Below are 23,244 nucleotides of genomic sequence, written 5' to 3' on the forward strand. Positions count from 1 at the left end.
TAAGACATACCAATTGCAAAGAGGTAATCATCATAATAGCATCAAGATGTTGCTATATTTGGATATGATTTGAGCTCACCACTGGATCAGCCCATTGTCACCTACCAGCCTGGAGTACAGGGAAGATGCTGCTCTACAGTGACTCAGGCACAGAGGAAAAATACAGACCCTACTATGACCACCTACTAGATGTATTTAGCAATTTGTTTCTAGAAGACTGTGATTTTAAAACTGAAGGGTGGAATATTTTGAAAGTTTCTGAACCTGCAAGGAAAGGTATCTGATTTATCCAGCAAAGCAATCTGTCTACAGTATAGTATTCTTATTTTGTGATAGCTGGTATCTGACAAAATTATACAAGTCTGCAAGCCTGAATCAGTTATACTAGATCATTTTGCTTGATTCCAGTAGCAGAAAGGGATATGATATCCATTTGCACTCCTTTTACTGCTAGCCAGCTCAGTCAGTCTTTGTTTAATAAAATACTGTACCCTCCTAAGGAAGATGTCAGATGTAGCAGAATTGTCTCTGACAAACAAAAGTGCCACAAAGGGTTCAAAGACTCCTACATTTGATGAAATTCTCTCTCACAGTAGGAGGTGTAAAGATCTAATATACAGAAATTCGGAAAAATTTCTTCTCCATTTTCTTACTGTAATGGGAGTTCTTCAGGTATGAATGGCTAGAAGGTGTTTCTAAGTAGATTCCAAGGCAGTGCTATGTGCCAGAGAGTATCTCTCGTGTTTAATCTTACTCATAGAACTGCAAGTTCATTTGTTACATTAAAAAACTGGGTTCTCATCCACCCCCTGGATGCCCTTCAAACTCCCACAGACATGGTGACACAGTGTTGCGCAGTGATCCCCAGGACTTCCCAGGTCACTAAAAAAGGAAGAAACATGTTCTTTTCTTGACAAGTCTACTGACTTGGGCAGTTCTGAGAGTTGATCATTTTCTCATTTCTGTTCTCCTACACAACAAATAACCCAATACATACAGCTCAGTAAGAGCGTTTTCCTACGCTCAGAAGAGAACAAGCCCTTTGGTTACACTGGATCCAACGACAGGTGAATCATTTCTTTCCTGGAGACCTAGGCACAGTTTTCTTCATTTCTGAATGACCAGGCACAGTCTGGCTCCAAACAGATTGCATTAAATTTTAATAATTGGACTAATCTAAACAACTTTTGTTTTAGACTAATGATGTGCATGGCTTGCATCTGCAAATACTTCTCTATATATGCTTATATTTTAATTAGATAAATTAAAGTTTTACGTTGTTATTAATCTGCAAATTATGTTTTAATTCACCTGTCACATATTTAGCAATATCTAATGATCAAACAGAAATTTCCTCAGAAGTAGGAAAGAAAAAAAAAAATGAAAGAACTGAAGAAATTGCATTCTTCTTCTAAAGGAGAAAATATTTAAAATATTTTAAAGTCTATACAAATCTCCTATTAAGGGAATCTAGAAATCAGAAGAATGTGTTCCCATTGGACCTGCACAGAAATTTCAGTGCAATTATTAATACTTTCCAATTAATTTCTGGTATCCTTTATCCCATAAAAGCAATGGTGAACACCAGTTCTAAGAACCAAAACTTTCCTTAGATCGGGAGCTCTTCAAAATCCTGTGCTTATAAACGCCAGCTGTTTCTCTCGTACAGAATCAGCTGTGTCAGTACCATCAAGGTACCAGCAAGGAAGTCTTAGAAATAACTCTCCTTGATGCTGGGGAGAAATGATAGTTCCATCTGACCTGCAGTGATCCTGAACATCACCTGAGAGTTCAGTTGATCTTACAAGCAATTCTCTATCCCCCTGCTCTCCTGACTGTACCAGTCTCATATGGGATTTGTTGGATCCATCTTGAAGAAGACAGAAACTTGAGACATCAGACTTTAGATCAGAAATACTAACAATATTTCCTCCTGTTGCGCAGCTAAAATAAACCATAAGTAACATCAATACTTCTAGTATCAGGCATTCTAAATGCAACTAAAATTTCCCATAAAAAGGAAGTCAGTTTTTCCACCGTGATTTACTGCACTGACAGAGGAACCCCTCTTAATTTACATTACCTTATAAGAATGAAAAATTGCTATTATATATGCCAAAATGTTACCTGATAAATTTTTTAGAATTAGAGATTACACTAAAAATATATTCAACTAAATCTAAAACCAGAGAAGCAAATTTAAGCCTCTAATTCATTAAGGGCTAAACTTTCAAGGCTGAAGGTCATATGTCACTTCTGGGGGGGATTACAAACAAATCTAAATTTTTCACCATGATTTTCGCATCATAGGAAAATGTGACAGTACTAATAATACATGGTATGATATACTGCTAGACACATTGGACAAATTATGTCTGCTACTGAATAAATGTGGAAGGAGTCTGCATCAGAAAACTTCCTGCTGGGTCACAAACATACATCAGGAATGGTTTGTTTTCAGCACAAGAAAAATTGCCATTGTCATATTCCAAAGTGAGTGTAAATTGTTTTATTATAAACTCCCTGTTGGTCTCTGTTTAACTGAGAAATCATTCAATCGAAATTTATCTTTTCTCTGCATGGCAGTGCCATGTGTTGGTATCACCAAACTCTGCCTCGGTAACAAGACCAGCATTCCTTTAAAAGACAGACTGCCCTCTTGATCCTAAGCAACCTTGCCATACATTAACTCTTGGTTTGCCCCCACTTACTTTGATTTGTAATCCAAGGCTCTGATTCACAAGGCAATCAGTCTCCACAAACTTCCACCATGCTTGGCAATTATACATGTATGTATATGAATATACCCATTTCGAAAACATAAAACTATTCCCTATTTACATGACCTCTTGTAGCTTCAATAGAGAGAAAAGCTAGTCCAGATTAGCAAAGATAGATAAACCTATTCTGGCCATCCTCCATTCACTTGATTTTCATTTGATTTCCAAGTGAACTGACCTGCTTAAATAATGCCACTTAAATGTACACAAAAACAGTACGTAGCCCTTGTGGTTCTCCTTTACATTTGTCACTCATCCATCTTGTCTTTAGCATTTGATGGGAACAGGGGAAGTGTCAAAGCCCCAAAAAGAAGAGTGAAGCAACCACTCAGCCATCACAGAGGCTCTAATTAGTCTGAGAAGGTCTTAATGCCTGTCTCCAAGAGCTCCACCAAGGAAGGCTTTGTTGAGGATGTAATTTTTCACACTTAGTGCTATGAAATGTCAACCTGAAGCAAAATCAAATCCACCACAACTAGTGTCACAAACAGTTCCATTATACCATTAAGAGCACAGCTGAGTAAGCTTTAGCAGCTTACTTATCTGCAAAAGATTAAAAGTTATATACTTGGATTTATTTCCATTTGCTTTTCATATGTAAACATCTGCCCACATTCAAAAGAGGACAGAGTTGTTCAAAACAAAACAGGAGGATTTCTTTCATTTTACTTAATTGGCAATTACAAACAAGCAAGTCATCAGACAATGCTTCTACCCACTAATTTAACCTCTGGGGAATAGGAATACATTTTGTATCTTACCGCTCTTCACTGAAAACCTGGAGCAATTTGTATACTTTCTTTAAGAAAGAAGGTTGAAAGACAGCATGTTGCTAGAAAATGTGGTGATCCAGTCTTTCCTGTATCCAGCTTCTCTATGTTCTCACTGACCAAAGTTGCAGTCAGTTTAGTGTGACTTGCACAGGCAAGCCAAGCCAAGAAAAAAGCAGAAGACAGTATTGCTTCTCTAATTATATTAATGAAAGGCATCCTTAAAGCATGTAATTCATTCCTCTTTTATAGGTTTTCCAGAAGAGGATATCTAAGGAAGGCCATAGCAGAAGGGTGACTCTTCCCTTCTGTTATGCTTTTTGTTTTTAGAGAACCCGTTATCTACTGGATGGAAAAAAATCAGCAGTCCTTCTAAATCTCTTTTTAAAATGGGATTTTTCCAGTTCCTCTTCTGGAACCAGGTTTGGTTTTTTGGGTTTTTGTTTGCATATCTGGAGAAAGTAGGAGCCACAAGTACTAAAAACGATACTTTACTTCCAGGTGATTGGGAGATCTTCCAAATTAAGAAGGGCATTTGCCTATTGTATTTTTGCAGTATGCAGAAATTCAAGGAGTTATCTGGAAAGTAGGTGTTAGAACACGGCTTTGACACAGCTAAAACTGAGAAAGGCTTATTTCCTGTGACAGGAAAGAGAACCGGAGTTTGCCACTGCCCTTCTCCTGCCTGACTGCTGTTTTTCAGTTCAACAGCACGTGATGGAGAAGCCGTGAGCGTTCCTGAAGCACAGGCAGACTGCTGCTCCCCACGGCAGCCAGTAGGTCCCAGCCAGGCCAGCTGTGGCTAATTTAAGAAGTCACAGGTGCAGTAATAATCTAACAGCAGGAACTAAGTCATCGTGGTTATTCTTTTGCATATAGAACTGCAGCTAAAGACTGAGATCTGTCTCGGGTATGAACTTACATCAGACTCTGTAAGACAGTTAAAGTAAATGTTCAGCAAGGACCTCAGAAGTTAGAGAGGAAGAGAAAATGTAGCTGTACTCTGAGTTTTGGACATGTGTGTATACTGTATTATTTTGAAGATTCCCTAGCCTAAAATGAGACAAAAATTAAAAATATTTGTAATGAACTGCAGTGACAAGTATTCCTGCTACTGGCTTTCTTTCCTGTTGGGAAAAGTAGTTTGTGAAATACCATTAGACAGTTTGCTGTAGCTGCATGATATTTGTTTATTAAAACCCATTGATGTAACTAGGAAGCAAAACATCACATTTGCCAATAAAACTATTGCTACAGAAAATCACATATCATCACAGTTATTATCATCACAAGGGTGTGCTCCAGAGAGTGCCAATCAATAGGTTGTGGGTTTTCTGTTAAAAAATTAGTGTGTCATGATATTCAAGCATAACTTTAACCTCCCTTTGGACAAGCATCTAAAAATGAAAGAAGAAATTATGCATTTGAATAGAAGAGCCTTAGAGAAAAAAGAAGATTTATTATTAATCCAAGTCAAGAGCAATAACTGCGCACACAAGAAATGCATCCAAAATATGATATGTTTGGTGGTAGGATCTCACTTATCTCAAAGCTACCAAAAATTAGAAATCTCTTAATGAAGTACAACTGTATCATTCAGATGCAAAAACGAAGAAAGTGTTCACCTTGTGAGAAAAGCAGCACAGAGACCCCATTAAAGGAGATATTAGAGTTGGAGGATGAAAGTTAGGAAACCACTACAGATAAAATAGGAATAAAAAAGCAAAAGTGCACATTTGATTTCTGAAAACTTTTGAAAAGGTACCAGTTGAGAAAAACAAAGGGGAAGAAATCAAAACAAAGCTTGTTTTCTGACATTTCCCTGCCAAGACCAAAAAAAAATACAGATAGGAAAAAACAAAAAGCATTATCTGAGGATGATGTGAACACACTAATTGGCAGGCTGTAGAGTGAGTAACTCAAGGGACTTACAAGGTGAATAACATTCTGAGTGCCGGGAGAAATTACTTGTATGTTAATCATTCACAATCTGGGAAAGAATAAGAACGCCTACCCATTCCTCCATGATCATAATTTCTGGGGGTTATTATGGTGGGGGTATTTCTTAAATTAAAAACACGAAAAAGTAAAAAAAAATACTTTGTTTCATAATACATTTCATTGCTATCATTATTCAATTAACATAAAGTTCTAAACAGAAAAGATCCTTTTTTACCTGAATCTCTTGTTCTTTTTCAAAATTCAGCTAGTCAAGCAATTTATTTCTATCTGTACATTTTAAGAAACATGTTCAGAATGAAAAATATCCTTTCCAAAGCTGCTTTTCCCCCATCTCCAATGTTGTTTACTCTAGCTGTGTGTTACAGCATAACTGTAGTGCACTAGGAACACTGCGGGGGGCAGGGTGGGGATGGAGGGGTTTGGAAAGGGCAGCTGGTTCAAGGTTAAGCTGAGATAAAGCCATAACTTGCTTTAGACTTATCTATGTCTCATCTCAGCTGTGCAATATGACCCTCTCTTCTTGCTGAGCGGCACTATCTGATTCTGATACTGTGATACTATCAGCTGACAGAGATCTTGAGCTTTATGCTTGCCTCTGTGATTTCAAAAGATGAAGTATGGACAAATATTTAGCAGACCAAAGGAAATTTGGAAATAATTTTGCTAGACAGTTTTATAGTAATCTATTTCACAACAATTAGTAGTTTCAAACACAAGAGTTAGCTAAACCTGCTTCTTGTAGTAAAATAAGTACAATTATTGTTAGTGAAATTAAGGTTTCATTAATTCCCAGTTCATTCTTAACAGTGTCTTGGTATTTATATGTTATTCCAGACTATTTTAAATAGACTTTGCTGTTTGAAGTGCCCTATGAAATATTTTCAAAAGTGACTAATTGGAGAAACAACAGGAGCACAAGTGAAGGTAGGAAAAACCTGCAGCAGAAAAAAAGGCTTTAGGGCCTTTATTTTAGAAAGCCAAACACTGTCTTAAGCACAGGAGATGGCTAGAAAATCCAGAGCAGGTTTGAGAAGATTTCAGTTGATTTCTGGAACTACTAGGTAGCGATATTACCCAAGCCATCAAACTTCAAGAGGCTTTCAAAGGTTTAGCTTTGGCCCACTTCAGTGCAAAAGCCATTATGTTGATTCTACAATACTTTTGTCTTCCTGCATCACAGAAACAGCTAACAGTGCTCTACCATTAAAGACTCATTAGAGCTTTGAGCTTCAGCTGGAATGAGTCCAGAGATGCTCACATCTGGTTTTATGCTTCAGTGACCACTGAGTCTCAGCAAAGGAAGTTAATAGTTTGGACTTTGATCCTGTTCTACTCTTATGCCATAACTATTAAAAGACATATTTGTATTCTGTGTCCCATCAACTATTCCAAAATGTCTTCTCAAAAGAACATGTATTTATGAGAACAGCTTCAAATAGTTTAAGTTTTGTGTTGAGAACAAAGGACACTGCTTTTACAAGTAGATTCCACTTACATTGCTCCTGCAGCACCCATACCTGACATGTTTTGTCAGAGCTTCTGATTCATAAATCTTAAATTTATAGCAGACAACTATGAGCCCAGAAATACTATAACTGTAAAATACTTGCTTCTGATTTGTTTTATTCTATTTCCTTGATTAAGCCTTATTACAGGACAACTGGACCTTCATTACAAATGTTATGCAATATGCAAAATCTGTAGGTTTTGTTAGTCCACTACTTTTTTGATGGCAAAAATAAATTTTCCTAAAACAAAACTAAAAATTATTTATGAGCTATCCCCTGGTCTGTTTTCCATTCAGCATCTAAATATTCAAGGTAAACCAAAGCTTAACTCCACACAGTACAAAAACTACCATTTAAAATTTATTTATGTTCAAAATGACCTATAAAACTTTTCTTCTAAACCTCAGCTGATGTATCAATTGCTTAAATATATTCATCACATTTAGCAGAACCTATCATCTCTTCTGTTCCTATTTAATTAAGAATTACTTTTGCCAGCCACAGGAGAATCAGAAGAGCTTTCTTTTGAGTTATTCACAAAGTGGTAGAATAACACATGCAGATACAGCAGCTGATAACATAAGCAGGGTCAGTATTAGGACAAACTGGCCAAAGAGAGCAGCTTTTGGCATAATTTTAATCAGTCCTTGGGTGCATGAAATGTCATGGAGTTTCATACGAAATGAAATTATCCCTTTCTCTTAGCTTATTTCTGTTCCAACTAATCCTCTAACTCTTTATTAAACATTATCTTTACCATCTGCTGTGGGTGACTGTTCAACACCTTGCAGAAGAACTCTGGGCTGATTGGTTTTTATGGGCAACATGATCTGAGTTTTATGCACATACTTAGGATTATGTCAAGGACAAAGAGGATGAATAATCCATTAACTATAATAAGCAAGAACCCATATCAGTGCAGCTAGAACATGTGTTATGTTTCAAAAGCAAAATATGAATTAGAGATATGTGGCTCATAAAATACCCATAACCCAGGACCCTCTTTATACCAGGACATCATTTCCATACACACACGCTCCACTAAACAGCATTTCTGGAAGTGACGTTTAAGTCTTGATGTATCAGATTTCACAGTGCTGAAATGGCATTTCCAGGCCTACAACATGCAAAGAAATATTTCTGCTGAACTGGGCATTTCCTCTAACATGCAACAGATGGTAGCCCCATGCACAGGTCTTTCAACCACACCTATATGGTCAATAATAGAATGTTACTCTATTTTCATACTTTTTGTAAGCCTCTAAAATAAATCATCAAGGAACTGCTACTGCTTAAAGTCACAGTCTAAAAATTTACATTTAAAGACGTAATTGTCAAGGGTCAGTCAAATGTTCTTATCAATTAGATCCAGTTATTGCTTCCACTCTTTGATTACCACAAATATTAAGATAACATTATTACTATTAATCATAACATTTAGTGTAATGTGTATCAACCTACCAAAACCTCATTTGACACAAAACACATAATTGTAGAAGTTTCACTCCTTGCTCACAACATTTCACATAATTACTCACCTCTTTCACCTGTCTGCATCTGTCGCAATAATTCATCTTCCTTCAGCTAACCTTTCAGACCAAAGTATTCACCCCCTCTTTCACTATAAAGGTTTATGACCCCAAAATGAACAACAATTATGATTGTATTTGATCACAGTATAGTAAGAACAGAAAATATCTGGACAATATGTCTTCCTTCACCTCCCTGCAGAAGGTTTGCAGCAGATATCCTTGCAGTATGCTCTAAGATGTAATGACAGACTACTCTTCTAAACATTTTCAGCAATTTGCTGAGAATTATTTGACCCACAGTGAGCACTACATGTTACTGCTGTATCATTCTATACAGGAAGCAAAGGATCAAGGTTTTCTACTGGCTTAAGTCATCTGGATTCTGCTGATTTCAGTAGAACTGTGTTAACTTAGGCCAATGGTGTGATCTCTACACTTCTAGAATCAGTGAAGCAGTAAGGACTCTAAGAGAGAGAGACATTACTAACTACTACTGGATATCCTGCTGAAGACTGTGAGGATCGTGCACCTAAGAGCTTTGACTGGCAACAGAAGGCTGTATTAAATCCCAGTATTCAAACATCAGTACTCCACATGCTTAGGCTGACCAGGGACCTTGACTTCTTTACCTGTTCCTGTAGTACCCACTAGGGGCAAAACAAGTTAAGAAGAGAATCACAGAAACCATGCTCCATAAACCATACTCCAGACCACTGCCCTCAGAGCTCACTGGATTACAGGGAGATCAGATTAGACCATAGCTCATTTACTGTATGGGAACCTGCTCAAGTTGCTTACCCTAATATAAATCTCAAGTGTGATAGGTAATAGATGAAAAGATACACAGTAGTTGCATAGCTCAGGTTCTTGGTAAACTTATTTTCCTATACTTTCAGACTAGTGACCAACTTAGAGGCACAACCTATTAAAAAAAAAAAAAAGAAACAGCCAAAAGAGCCCAAAATAGCGTTATATTAAGCATCAAACAATAACCTACTATTTTCCTCTCCAATTCCTCTAGCCATAGGCAGCATTCAGTGACAGTCAGAAGCAAGCAAGGATCACTAGATGCAACACCGCACATTTATTTCCTCTCTCCCTTTTCCTTTGCTGAAGTCCTTCAACCAGGAATAAAATAAAAATTCACATTTCTACTTCATCTCAAACACAAGCACAAAAGCCCTGGGAGGTGAAGAAGGAAGTGAAGGGAAATGGTATCAGAATGGTATCTTCGATACAGACACTTCAAGCTGAAATCCTGGCCTCTAACCATTGTGGGATTTTTGCCCCTGTCAGAACCACACTTCACTACTTTGATTAGTTTAAACTTGCTGTTTCACATTCTCAGATTTAAACAGCCAGCCTATTTTTCATTTAAATCTATTATATGTTGGAATCCTTCTGTTTCACAAGAATATGGGATAATGTATGGCACAATATGACACATATTCTGAGTGTTGTCTACATTACTGTGGTTAAGCATGTTTATGTCACAGAATTTCTCATGCAAATAACTGCTTAACACACATGTGCACATGCACACATACACAGAGTTACAGAGTTCTTCTTAGACTAACTAGTCTTCATGAATCCCAAAGTTCAGAATACAAGCACCATTACTAAATGAAAGAATAGAAGTATACATAATATTCAAAGTAAATCCCATTTAAGATAGGATGTTTCTATTTTTGAGCAGACAGAAAAATGGGTTCCAACTCTGGTCAGAGGTCTAAGCCACTCACCAACAGAGACTCCTATCAGCTCCCATCCTAACCACTGAACTTCAAAGACTCTTTAAAAGTATAGAATGAAGTTACTTTTTTTCTGCTAATACATTCATTAAACCTCTTCATATAAAAGTAAATTAAAGTTGCTTTTCACAAGTGTCAGTTGAAAAGTGCCAATTTTCAACCCAATGGGAATTTTAAAACAAAAGCTAAACTTAGTATTCATTCCCATCTAGAAAGTATCCCTCCCCTTCCCAAATCTTGTTTATTACATACATACGTGCATGATTTATCTGAAGTAGAAGGACAGTGGGAGATGTAGAAAAAAACCCTCCAAAACAAAAACCTTCTAGTTACAGAAATAGGAAAACAAAAGTTAAGTAAAGTGTTAAAGGGTAATAAAAATTTTATACATATCTTAACTGTTAGCATCAGTAATACACAAAATGGATTTGGTTTAGGTTACCAGCTTTTATCCAGATTATCCAGACTATCAGCATCTGGTTTAAGTCCCCTGTGTAACCATCTGTAGTAATGTCACATGAAGGATTAGCCTTATCTGACATTTGTAATGAATATATGGATGGAAGAAGAGGAAGGAGTATGACATGGAGTACAATTGCTAAACTTTAAAATCAGGTGAAACCTCATCTTTATTTGTTGATTCTAACTGTGGGGTTTTTTCAGTTTTCAACACTAGCATCTGTATTAAAAATCAACATATCCCCACTGATTTTTTAAGGAAAGAGAGACAAAGAAAAAATATTTTTATATTTGACCTTTTAAACATAATTAGAACATTAAATAAAAATAAAGCCTACTTCACCATGTTCAGTTATGACAGATGGGTGTGATCACAAAAACATCAAAGGCAGGCTTATCCTAATCCTGTAAAGTGGTAAGTGCCTCTTGAAAGGTCCTGAGTGCCCTCTAATCCTCCTGAGGATAGGATGCAAGTGCATCAAGAGGTAATGGGAGCAAGTAACAGGGGTAACAGCAGGCTTTCCTGTCCCTATGAAGAACAATGCATATCAAAAAACATCTGATACATTAGGAAATAATGTGATTTATCTAAACACAGAGATCAAAAAGTGGGAAGATGCGTGTTTATTTTCCACTCTCTGTGAGCTTCTATTACATTATATGCACAGCATGACCTTAGGCCCACACCACGCAGCTCTAACACAGAAAATCTGGTTTCTCGTCCAGGCTCTGTTATCTGTACAATATTGCACAGTGCCCCAGGACACTGTACTTACCCCTTGGCATCAGTGTCTGTTGTCCACAAATGGTGAAACTGAAGTGATCTCTTCCTCATAGACAGTGAAGTTGTGCAAAATTGACAAGATGTAAGAATTTATGACCATGATTAGTTTTAATGCATCGGAATGTATAGTGAAAAATCTAGTTTTTGAAGCAGAAAGAAAAACTCAAATTAAATCCTAACAAATGGTTTGATTTTGGTGTTTTCATCTTGTGTGCAATCAACTCAGGATAGGGAAAATGAGAATAAAGGATCCTATAAACTTGAGGCAGGTAGCACTACCTTTGGAAGAACAATTGAATTGGAATGACTGTTGATCAGGTCAAGTTTAACAATAAAAGTCTTTTTATTGTAAAATGTCCAGGTGAAAGGTCTAAATGAAGATTGGGCTGAGAATTTTAGGATAGGTGATATGAGAACATAGTGAATAGTACTGCAGTGGAGTGTAGCAGCTAAAGAAACCAGGTATATTGTGACAATGCCAACCACTTCTCCCCAATTTAAAACAAGCCTGCTAAGTCATACTGCAAAAGTAACTTATGAAAAGGCACAGATGACATCTAGCACAGCCTAAGAACTAAGCCTCAGCCAGTTTTACCTTGTCTCGGTGAAACTCTAGGATGTTCCTATTGGTCATATAAGACATGGATATCTCATTTCCTTTGGTGAAATGGCCACAATTAATAATTGATATTAAAAAAAGCTTCTTCATATGTGTATTATTAGATGTCGCATGTCCATGAGGTAGCTCAAGGTTGGGGTTTTTTCAAATATCCAGATACTGCTGTTGCCAGGCAGAAAGTCACTAATGACTACATTTTATAAATTTGTGTGAGACATTTTTATAGCACATGCTGTATTGGCACCATTGCCCAATAGTGCATGCAATTACTTTGTTGTTGCTGTTGTTGCTGAGGGCCAAGCTCTAACAAATTAAATTTAGAGAAGGGAAATAGGCTTATATGCAAATGGAATTAAATGCTGACACAAGGATAAAACAGCCCTGGATTTAGACAGGGCTCTCCCCCCTGACTTTTTAACCAATCATTAGATTTAAATTGAGCAGACAGATTCATCTTCGATTTAACTCCACTGTAATCAATGGAACTGCAGCAGGGATGAAGCCAGAGCAATATGGTTTTGACAGTTTTTATGCAATGGCTATCCAGAATGAAGTAGATGAAACAGATTATTTTTTTTGCTTATAATTTATGAAATTATTTTGCCATCCTCAAATCCCTACATCAAGAAAATTAGTTAGTGCATAAAAATGGATAAAGTAGGCAGTTGCATGCCAAATACCAACTGCTGACCACAGGCTCTGTATCCAAATATGCAAAGTCAAAATATTTATCTGACTTACCTGTGATCCAGAATGACCTCCCTTAACGGTGTAAGTACAGCTGGATAATTGCACAGGTTTTCCTCAATGTCACTTGCACTGCATAAAAACAATGAAGTACATTTACCATTTCTATAATATTAGTATCACATATAAATAATTGTTGAATCTAGAAAATTATGTTCTTCAGTGATCTATAGAAGTCCTAGAAGGAATAATGACTGTTGGTCTGATTGTTGCATTATACGAGAAATGTATTTCAGTAAATTTTTAGAATCTCTGGTTGTATTTTGTGCCTTAATTACATGACTGCTCCTAGACATGGCCTCCTCCTTTACCTGCATCCACTGGCACATCTGAGGGAAATAATGAAGTGTTTATCAAAATACTTTGTAAATTAATGTAGGATCAAAGGACTCTGGCAACATGCTTTGTATATGCAACTAATGAGGAACTAGGGATCATTGCTTGTACCAATCTGACAGATCCCAATTTTTTTGGCACTTTCTTTTTTGGCACCTAATGCTCTTCATTTTTCTCTCTCTTTCTAGTTTTTCATTGCTTCCTTTCAGCTGACAGCTCATTGCTTATTCATGGGTCTCATTTTTTTGGTGTTGAGGATTCTTTACTCAGTGGTAAGTTCAGAGGAACAACAGTTTGTTATTCCACACAGCTGCTTCTCTGTACTAAAGCCATCAAACGATACAGAGAACTTCTGTATGGGTGTGTAGCTTTACTATTCCTGTGTCACGGTTTTCACTCTTACATTGTTTTCTCCCACACAAACTTCTAGCTGCTTTTTCACTGTATATGTGCATATAATGCTATTTTAGATAACTGCTAATGGTTAACCACCTATATTTGAAGGAATTATAACAGACTTCTACTGGTTCCTATGACATGGTCACCATCAGTCAGAGTTTGCAGATGATCTGGCTGAAATACTGGAGTAGGACAACACTTTTTACTTTGAGGCTCCTGAAGCCCCTGGGTCCACAATAGGTCATTAAGATAGGTCTATTGTCAAGAAGTCCATGCATCGAAAAACTTTTATTAACTGCTACAGTAGAGATATCCTCAGTTGGCAAAGCAGCCTTGGGACTATAAATTCTCTAGGAAAAGACAGCAAAGCAGACAAATTCCAAAAAGCAAAAATAATTTCAAACCAAACTCACTTCAGATCAAATGGGTCTGGTGAAACATATATTTCCTTTGTACGTCTTGGCTTACCTACATAAAAGCCAGAGGGAGTAATCAAACAAAGCCTAGTGTTGCACCTAAATTGGCAGGATTACTGACCTTTGTTTACATTTGCTGTTCTGTAGCAAATCAATAAGGACATTGCAAAATAGTGCTTATCAGTACTATCATACTAAACAAAGGTGCTAGAATCAGGTCTGAAGCGCATAGAAACTTGTCTCCCTTTTCTCAAACATATGTATGTCCTCCTTCCTCACCCATCCAAAACAGCACAAAACATTTGCTATCACCACATTCTGCTTATTTGAGATTTTTAAAAGCATAATCAGAATTACTTTGGCAACATGGAGTCTTATCAAAATATGAACAACCAAGAGAATTACTGTGGCATCATGTATTTTAATGAAAAGCCAGTTCCAAAAAAAAAGTTAGCTAAGTTATGAAGATATAAGTCAATAAAAAGTGTGGAAAGCAATTGCTTTCATAATATAAATCCAGTTTTAAAGAGAAAGAAAAGATACTACCTTTGCAAGTACATCACTGTGTAACTTACAGGAAAAGCAAGATTTTACAGTTCAGCTACTAGTACTTTCCAGAACATGAAGCGTGAAAACCTGAGTATTCCCTTTTACAAGTAGTAAAAGTTTCAGGTTGTTACCCCATCCATATTTGTTACCACATTCCCTTCATTTGTATTTAATTGATTTCAAAACACAGAAAATGGTCCATCAAAATAAAACATTTTATAGAAGTTACAAACTGTATTACAATCCTTCTATATTTTTCACCATGGAAACTACAGTAATTTTCAAGTAACACAACTTCATGCTTACTTTCTAGAGTTCTAGTTATGAACATTTTGTTCTGTTCAGTGACTCTGTGTTATCTGGTAGTAGCGCACTCTGTAGTATTCATTCTTCTTCTGTGAAGCAAAGCAAAGATAGAGATGGTAACTGAGATTAGGATGAATTCAGAAACCTAAGCAAAACTAAAATACAGGATGTCTGTTACTTAAGAACTCAAATCTGCATTTCACTGCCCCTTTGAATATTACTAATATTAGTAAGTTTTCAATTCAAGCATTGTAAGCACAATTTTTTCCCTAATCTTTCAACAAATGAAAAACAAAGAGCATTTTAAAAAAAGAAACTTGCATCGGGTCCAACATCCAGGAAAAAACTTGCTGGCTTACTATCAGCCTCATAGAGTAAGTTAAAAGTTTGCCTTCAAAGTAAGCGGTCCATTAATTTTTTCTACTTTCTTCTACTCTAGCTTGGAATTTCTTCTTTTTGTCTACCAAAATACCCAAATTGATTTGCAGCTGCGAGAATATGATTCTCCATGTGTTTCTTGTGTCTGCAAATAATCAGTTTCAAAACCAATCAGGGAACTCAAACTGAAGAGAGGCTGTCCACTTCATGAGCTAATTCATGAACACACATAGGGTTTCACGTTGATATAACAAATAAAAGCAACGTATTTTGTCCTGTTTCAAACGCCGTTTTGTGCCGTGGGCTGCGCGGTGAGGGCCCTCTGCAGCCCCTGCCGGACACCCCGTGCCCGCGCCCAGGGCGGCTCCCTCTGCCCGGCCCTGCTAGCGGGAAGAGCCGCTAATCCACAGCTGCCAGCCGTCTGCGGCTCTCGCAGGGACACATCATCTTGTACTCGGAACACTCCCTCTTTGTTTTTCCCCAGTGCTAGAACTTTATCTGAAAAAGTTCTAGCATCTGAGTCTTTTAGCCAAAATAAAAGATGTTCCTAAAGAAAGTTTTATATTCCTTCGGGAAGAAAGTAGTAAAATGGAGAGTTGGAAAAGAGTCTTTTATACAAAACAAAACAAAACTATTCAAAATATACAACTGTGGAACCATCATAGTAATCAAATGAATATACAACATGTAATTCAAGAATGGGTTCGTTTTGAGAAACTGCCCCCTTAACTGGTAAGCATCCACAACAGAGAGAAGGAACACATGCAAGTAAAAGGAATCGACCAAACAGAACCTGAGAGAACTTCCAGTGAAAGCATTTTACCACCTCTAATAAGATTAAATAATCATCTTGCAAATAAACAGTCCAAACAGTATGGGGGAAATTAGTTACAATTTCAGCTCAAACTAAAATGAACCATTGGATGGCACTGAACTGTGAAACAGGAGAATCTGGATCCTGTTTGCAGTGCTGTGTCTGACTTGTTATGAGATCTCATTTGTTACACTGCCTGCCTCTGTGTCCTTCATTCGCATTCTCAACTCCGGTGAGCTACAGAAGGTATGGACCAGGTCTCATAGTGGACACATCTATGCCAAGAGTGGCAGAAGGGGGTGAGTGAAAACATTCCCAGATTAGCTTTACTCTCACTGGCGTGCTCAACTGTCCTAGTGAGGCTTCAGTTGCCCCAGTAAGCCACGCATAATGTCTGGCAGATTTTTGCATCCTGTGCTGTAGTCCATGTTTCCTGTCAAAGTTCCTTGATAAAGTTTCTTTCAGTTGTACCTACAAGTCCTTCACTCCCATCACTTACTTACATTTAGTGTAGGTGGCAGCTGGATCTCAATGGCATGACTTAAGTACCACTTTACAACACGCAAAACTAGGTGCTGCTGAACAAGCCACTTTCTTGCATTGATGGTTTGTTGATGAACAGTCCTGCTTTTCTTCAAATTTGGTGTTTGGAAGAATTTCCTGCAATTCTGAGCCATTCATACCCCATCTGCCTGGAGTGTAGACCCCTGCAGTTACTGCACTGAGCAGTCCCAGCCAGTGCATCCCCTCTGCACCAGTCCCTGCAGCACAGGCACACACCTGAAATGTGCCAGGGAGCCCCACGTATGGCCTCCCCATGCAAGCACTGCAACAGTTACTGCACAGGTGTTGGTTAATGCCAACAGAATGATGCATATTTCCTGTGCTGAGGGGAACTGCACCTTTCAAGAATTGTATCAGTCTCTGGCAAAAAAATCATACAGCTAGGGAGAACATATTTCAATAGGAGCGAGCTAATTATAATTTTGGCTCCTAAAGCTTTCCAACAGCCAACACATAAAGTCCATCTGGCATGTCCTTCCGCCTGCCTGAAGGAAATAATCCCAATTTATAGCATAATCAAAAATCATGTTTCTATATTTTGGGGTTTTTTTAAGTTACTGCCAATACATCAGCCTATGGAAAAGCCTCAGATTGCCTTCCAAGTGATGGAGTGCCAGGAGGAGAAAGTTTCAATGTATAGACATTTTACTGCCTCTGCACCAGTTTAAAAAGCACAGAAGATTGCCTGGCTGGAAGTAAGGGGAAAAGAAGTATCGGTCAAGTAAGAACTTTGTGAATTACATAGCCCTGTGCAACTAAGGGGCCATTGTTAATTTTCAGATTGTTGTAAATCCATTGGAGAATTTGAGACAATTCAAAAACCAATTACCACAGAAGGAAGAGAGGATTGGGCAATCAGCTGAAATTAAATGCAGCCTACAGAAACACAACCTTGCAAGAACCCAAGACTGAAATATGCTGGGAGAATAAAAAGCATACGGAACTGAGCAAGTGCGCAGGTATAGTCTTTTAAAGACCAAGGCTGTTTGGTACGAAGGCAGAAGATGTTGCATAGCTCTGAACACTGGTTTGCTGAGTACATCAGGATCTTACTTCTGTCTGTCAATTATATTCTAAAAACTCTGAAACTACCACAGATGTACAGGGAAGCAGCTGTATGGATTTTCACTCATTATGCCTGTAGTAATAAATCAATCAATATCTCTCAGAAAAATACTATAGCACTACTTGCCCTGAAATAGCATTTTGAGTACACACCTGCAAAGGCAGATAAATTTTTCTACATCTCATAACTAAAACACTGCACCACAAATAGCAGTTTGCAATGATCAAAACAGCATTTATATGTCTATTTTAAGTGATGTTTCTTTAGCAATATAATTATGATTTTGATTACTTATGCATCGATGTAAACTAAATGAAGCATATTCTCAGTTTTATCAAAAAAATGTAAGTGACCGAACCTATAAACTATTAAAATGCACAAGTCTTCAATAATTAACAACATAGACTGCAGCATGGCTCTTTACATATGTAAGAAGTTGATGTAATAATCCTAAATGATTTAAAGCCTAGGCATGCAACCTTGATTAGTAATCTTGCAAACCAAGGATAGGAAACCACATTTACTCTTCAACTGACAGTCACCTCATAGGATCCATAGCACATGAAGTATTAAGTGTAAGGTTGGCTCAGGTTCTGAGATTGACAGTTGAATAGGGTACCTTTTCTGCATTCCATAGTGCATTTTGAATGCAATTTTCTATGCCACACTCAACCATCCTACATTTGTATGCTCGGGTATTCAAATTCCTTAAAGCCAATGCTTCTCCAAGCCATCCTGTCTAACACCAGAATCTAGATGGAGGACTTTAAGTGTCTGAAGAAACTGCTACTTTCAGCAATTTCTGCACTTGCAGAAATTCTTTCTGGTTCAAAAATTAAACTTAAAGCATGCTTTGGATGGCAACAGAGACAGAATGGAAACCTGCCTCTACACACTGCCTGCTACTTCAGCCTTTGGCTTGTATAACACCAAACCCTTCAACTGTTCCTTGTGCCTCTCCTCAGCATGCATTACGTTATCACACTACAAAGGGTGCAGTTTGAAGTACCAGTATTTTTTGACCTCCTTATTCAATCTATTGCTACATTATAATGACATATGTATCTGTTACAATTGCAAAGCATCTATCAGTCTCCCAGTACCTAATAACTATCAGCAACTACTTCCAGAACACTAATTTCCTCTCAAGGTCCCTAAGGATTTTCTGTCTTATCAGTTAAATACAAAATTCCACATATCTTTATACCTTTATTGTCTGGGTATCTTAACTACATGTCCTTTGGAGTTAACAATTCCTTGGTAGGGATCAAGTTTGTGGTCTACCAAAGCTGAGGAAGTGCAAGCATTCAGGGATAGGAATCATGTGGCAAATTTACTGATAAAATTATACATGTGAGGGCTACCAGCACTACGTAGCAGTGAAAATAGCCTCCTGCATCTAGAGAAAGAAAATGTCAGGCCACTGAGTCACATGTTTAGGGGCAGTGGTGAGAACAGGTAAAGACAGAATATTCAAAGAGCCATCACTGTCTGATGGTAGGAAGAAATGGACTGATTGCCACACAGACAGCAGCACCGACTGGAGCAACCACCCCCTAGCACGTCAGAGGTCTTAACTCAGATGAGTTCCTGAGAGAGGATGCCATTCTCCAGGTCTGGGGCTGCAGGGATTGCCAGGGTTCACTCCCCGGGGCTAGAGCAGGTGAGGCAATGTCTTTGTGTGCAGCAGTGAGTTGACAGTATGCCTGATGAAGACAGCACACATCTTCCTGGACTGTAGTAACAGCATAAATCAGCAGACTGAGGGAAGGGAGAATCATCACTTGATAGACCACATCTATAATACTGTATTTGGGTTTGGGATCTCTGCCACTCGTAAGACAGTTGGTAAACTGGTGTGTCAGAGATAGAATATGTAGAGAGAGAAAGGAGGGTAACTAACTGCATAGAAACCACCATAAGCACTTCTTGACTCACAAGTGGCTGTATGCTAGAAAAACATTGAGGTGATATATTTGATGAATATTTTCATATTTTTCTCTGTGTGGGGTTTTGGGGTTTATTTTGCTACTGTTAGGAATGGGATACTGGGCTAGAAAGACCTTTAACATGATTCGATATGAAAGTTTTTATAAAGATTATTTTTAATGGTTTCAGTAACAGGTTAAATTTACTATCTCAAATATCCACACAGCATAATTGAAAACAATCCCAATAATTTAAAGGGGTTTGGATTAGCTCCTGTTTTCCATAAGGAACATATGAGGTTCAAGAGACTGGAAGACAAGATGAGCCACAAGAGAATCAATCTGCAGCCATGGTCCACGAAAGTCTGAGAACTACCAAATCACTAAGTACTCAAAATTGTGTGCAAAATATGAATAAAATATTGATTTCATTAAAAATGTTAAGGACTACTTAATTCAACAACATTTTATATGTTTGCATATTTATTTCCAAATTTGCATATCTGTTTGCATATATCTTGTAAAGCTGAACGTTAATTATACTTTAAAATCATGTATAAATTGTAACCAAGAATGTTGTATGAATTTCTGAAAGAAGAGACACGCTCAAGTACCATTAATTATAAACTGCCATTTAAAGCACACTGAAGCAGACCTCATATTGAAAAAATATTGAGCCCTTGACAAATAAAAAAGGCAGCAAGAGTTATTAACTGGTCTAGCTGATTAAATGGTGTCTCCTACAAGCATAGCACAGATTATTTTTTTCTCTTTCTCCCTCCAGAGCATGGCTTACTTCTACTCAGAAGAGACACATGACAACTTGCTGGCCAAGATAAATACTGCTATAAACAGTGGTATATAATTTCTGTTTAAGGCATTCATATAGAAGCAACAGTAATATGTAACAATAGACAATACTTCGTGGGTTGCTTTATGGACTCGTGTCAAATGAGGTGAGTTGAAGTGATTTTATCACATGCTAATTAGATTTATGAAATGATTCTATGTAATTTAAAAAGTATTTATACAAGGTCAGATCTCAAGCAGCTTAACCCAAACCTAGATTTGCTAAATATACAAGATATGATGACCCGACTATCACTTAAAGTGGCAATTAGAGACAATTGAATTTCTAATAGCTTTAGATATAAATACAAGGTCAGATATCCCAGTAATCATTAAGAGCCAGGACTTTCCAAAAAAACTGTTCCTTAAGAATATTTGAAAAATATTATTTGCTCTTGTTAATTTTGAGAAGATATGTAGAAGGTCCATTAATACTGAAAGAACAAAATTCAAACTCTCAGCTTGGATTGAGAAGGTTCCACAAGTTTATTAGTGCAAATGAGCGTTGCTGCCCTTAACAGTTGCCCCTCCCTGCGAAAGGTCGTACCCTTAAGCAAGGACAGCAAAAAGGTAAAAGTCCACACCTCTCTCTAGTCACTCCAAACCTGACATCTTCATTTACATGAACAATGAAGCTGAGTTTGCATTAATCCATCAGGCTGGAAAGTAGATAAGCAGAGATGCAAGCTCACATATCTCGTTCTGCTAGCTTTGTCTCAGGGGCGGTAACTTCAGTGCAAGGAGCAGACTGACAGCCAGGAGCAGTGAAGCTCAAACTCCTGCATGCACTATGCAAATGGGACCACCTCCATCAGCTTTAGTGATGCTGCACATACAGATTGTATTTGGCCTGCACAGACGTGGCCTGACATTGGCATGTTATCAGCCATTCACACTCCTTGGTCAAGCAAGAGAACTTGCTTCAAATCTATGGAAGCTTCTTTGCATGATCTGTATTTTCCACTAAAACTATAGGCCACTACAGTGAGAGGGAGAGCCAAGAGATGCACCATGGAAGTACAATTCTGTGGTTACCATTGTGTTAAAGTTGGATTACAGGAAAATAACCAAAGAGCAGCTACCTTACAGACATAAAACTCTCATTTAATTCTGTCTTAATTAACTCTCTGGCGTGAGACACCTACTCTGCCTGCACATCCTTTCTTCTTCAGCCCACACTGAAGACTAAGCAAGTGGTTCCATTAGAGGACAGACATACTCTAGTAAGAGGACTACTGTTAACATTTCTTCCACCATGCAAACCGTTCACATTTGCAGAGTTGAGTTAGATTTGCACTAAATTTTAATAGTTGCGGATTCATAAAATAATGTATAATATGTCAGTGGTAAAAAATCATGGCCAATTTTCTTGCTGTCTGCAGGAAAATAATGTGAAACCCCATGAGTTCTGACTTTTGATTTTTCAAGATTTCCTAATTTTTCTGTTTCTCTTTCCCTTTTCACAAAATAGTTTGCAGAAGGAAAGAAATGCCCCGGTTCCTGTGACCTTTCATAAAATCACATGTCTTTACTTCCAACAGTAACTGATTCTCAGCCTTGGTTCTTTCTCCTGTGCCAGTGTAGAGCTTAGAGAACTTTCTTTTGAAGTAGCAACCAGCACAGCTGTATAGAGCAAGGAACTTCCACCACGGTTAAAACCACAATGACTAAGTTACCAGCCATTTGATACTTTCCTCCAATGCCCGTGTCCTTCACCTACAACCACGGAACATTTATTTTGAAATAGGGAAAAGGAAAAGGCTGCTTCTGCTTCTTGAAACTAAGGCATTCCTACAGCTGTAATTTTCCATTCTAATGAGGATCTATAGAGAATGAATTACTAAAGCATGAGACAAGCAACAAATAGTTCTCTCTCCTGATAGATTATACTCTAACAGCAACAAAATCTCATGGTTGAGGCCCTAATGAGTATTAGATAACCCATCTGTTTGTAATAGGAGCATTCTGTAGGGGCTGTAACAGAAGGACATCATATTGGTATTTTGTTACAGAAAGGTCTAGAACTAGATTTTTTTGAAGAATCAGGATCCAAACAAAGATCTTTGGATCAATTGCAGGGATAAGCCAAAAACCTGACTCAGTGTATGCACTCAAACTCTGGTATGACTTTAAGTATTTAAGTATTGAATGAATTTCTTTTGCTGAGCTTTCATGATTATAGCTACCTATTTAGCTAAACCTGGAAGTAATTTGGCAGAATGATTTAAACACATGCTAAACTAATATAGCTTAAACTTTAACTCCTCTGTTCCTTTGTTATGGTTTGATACTTTGACACAAAACAGCAATTGTATTAAATTTGGGCCTCGGTAACTAATGAGTAGGTGGTAGTGAAATTAGTTAATAATGGTTCAGAAATGTTAATAGAGCAATTCACAGTTTGCACCATCTTTGTTGAACTTTAGTGCAGGTAGGTAATTCTTTAATGTTTGATAATAATCACTGTAGTTTGACACATCCAAGGCTTGCAAGGCATGTACGCTGATGTCTAATTAAAATATATATATAAAGAGGCACTCATCACTTCATTTATGCAAAAACTACAAATATCAGTATAGTTGTTGGTGATTTTCACATGCAGCATGCCTTAGATAACTGCTTTGAAGTCTGGAGCAAAAAGTGGAGAATCTGATAAATGTACTAATTCCTTTATACTTAGCAGCCTATTTTCAGTGTGATTCCCAATTAGTGAAAGAAACAGAGAGG

At 37.5% G+C, this 23,244-nt stretch overlaps 1 protein-coding gene across 1 annotated transcript in view; it reads right to left on the reverse strand.

Moving 5' to 3' along the window:
* Positions 1–23,244, reverse strand: part of LOC108492708 (translation initiation factor IF-2-like) — a 142,660-nt gene that overhangs the window by 100,142 nt on the left and 19,274 nt on the right. Inside the window, exon 3 of the mRNA XM_017805306.1 lies at positions 12,907–12,984. Within this exon, the coding sequence (XP_017660795.1) occupies positions 12,907–12,984 (78 nt within the window). The remainder of the gene's footprint in view (positions 1–12,906; positions 12,985–23,244) is intronic.

Source organism: Lepidothrix coronata, unplaced genomic scaffold (genome assembly GCF_001604755.1).
Source record: "Lepidothrix coronata isolate B3197 unplaced genomic scaffold, Lepidothrix_coronata-1.0 Scaffold12, whole genome shotgun sequence".
NCBI lineage: Eukaryota > Metazoa > Chordata > Aves > Passeriformes > Pipridae > Lepidothrix > Lepidothrix coronata.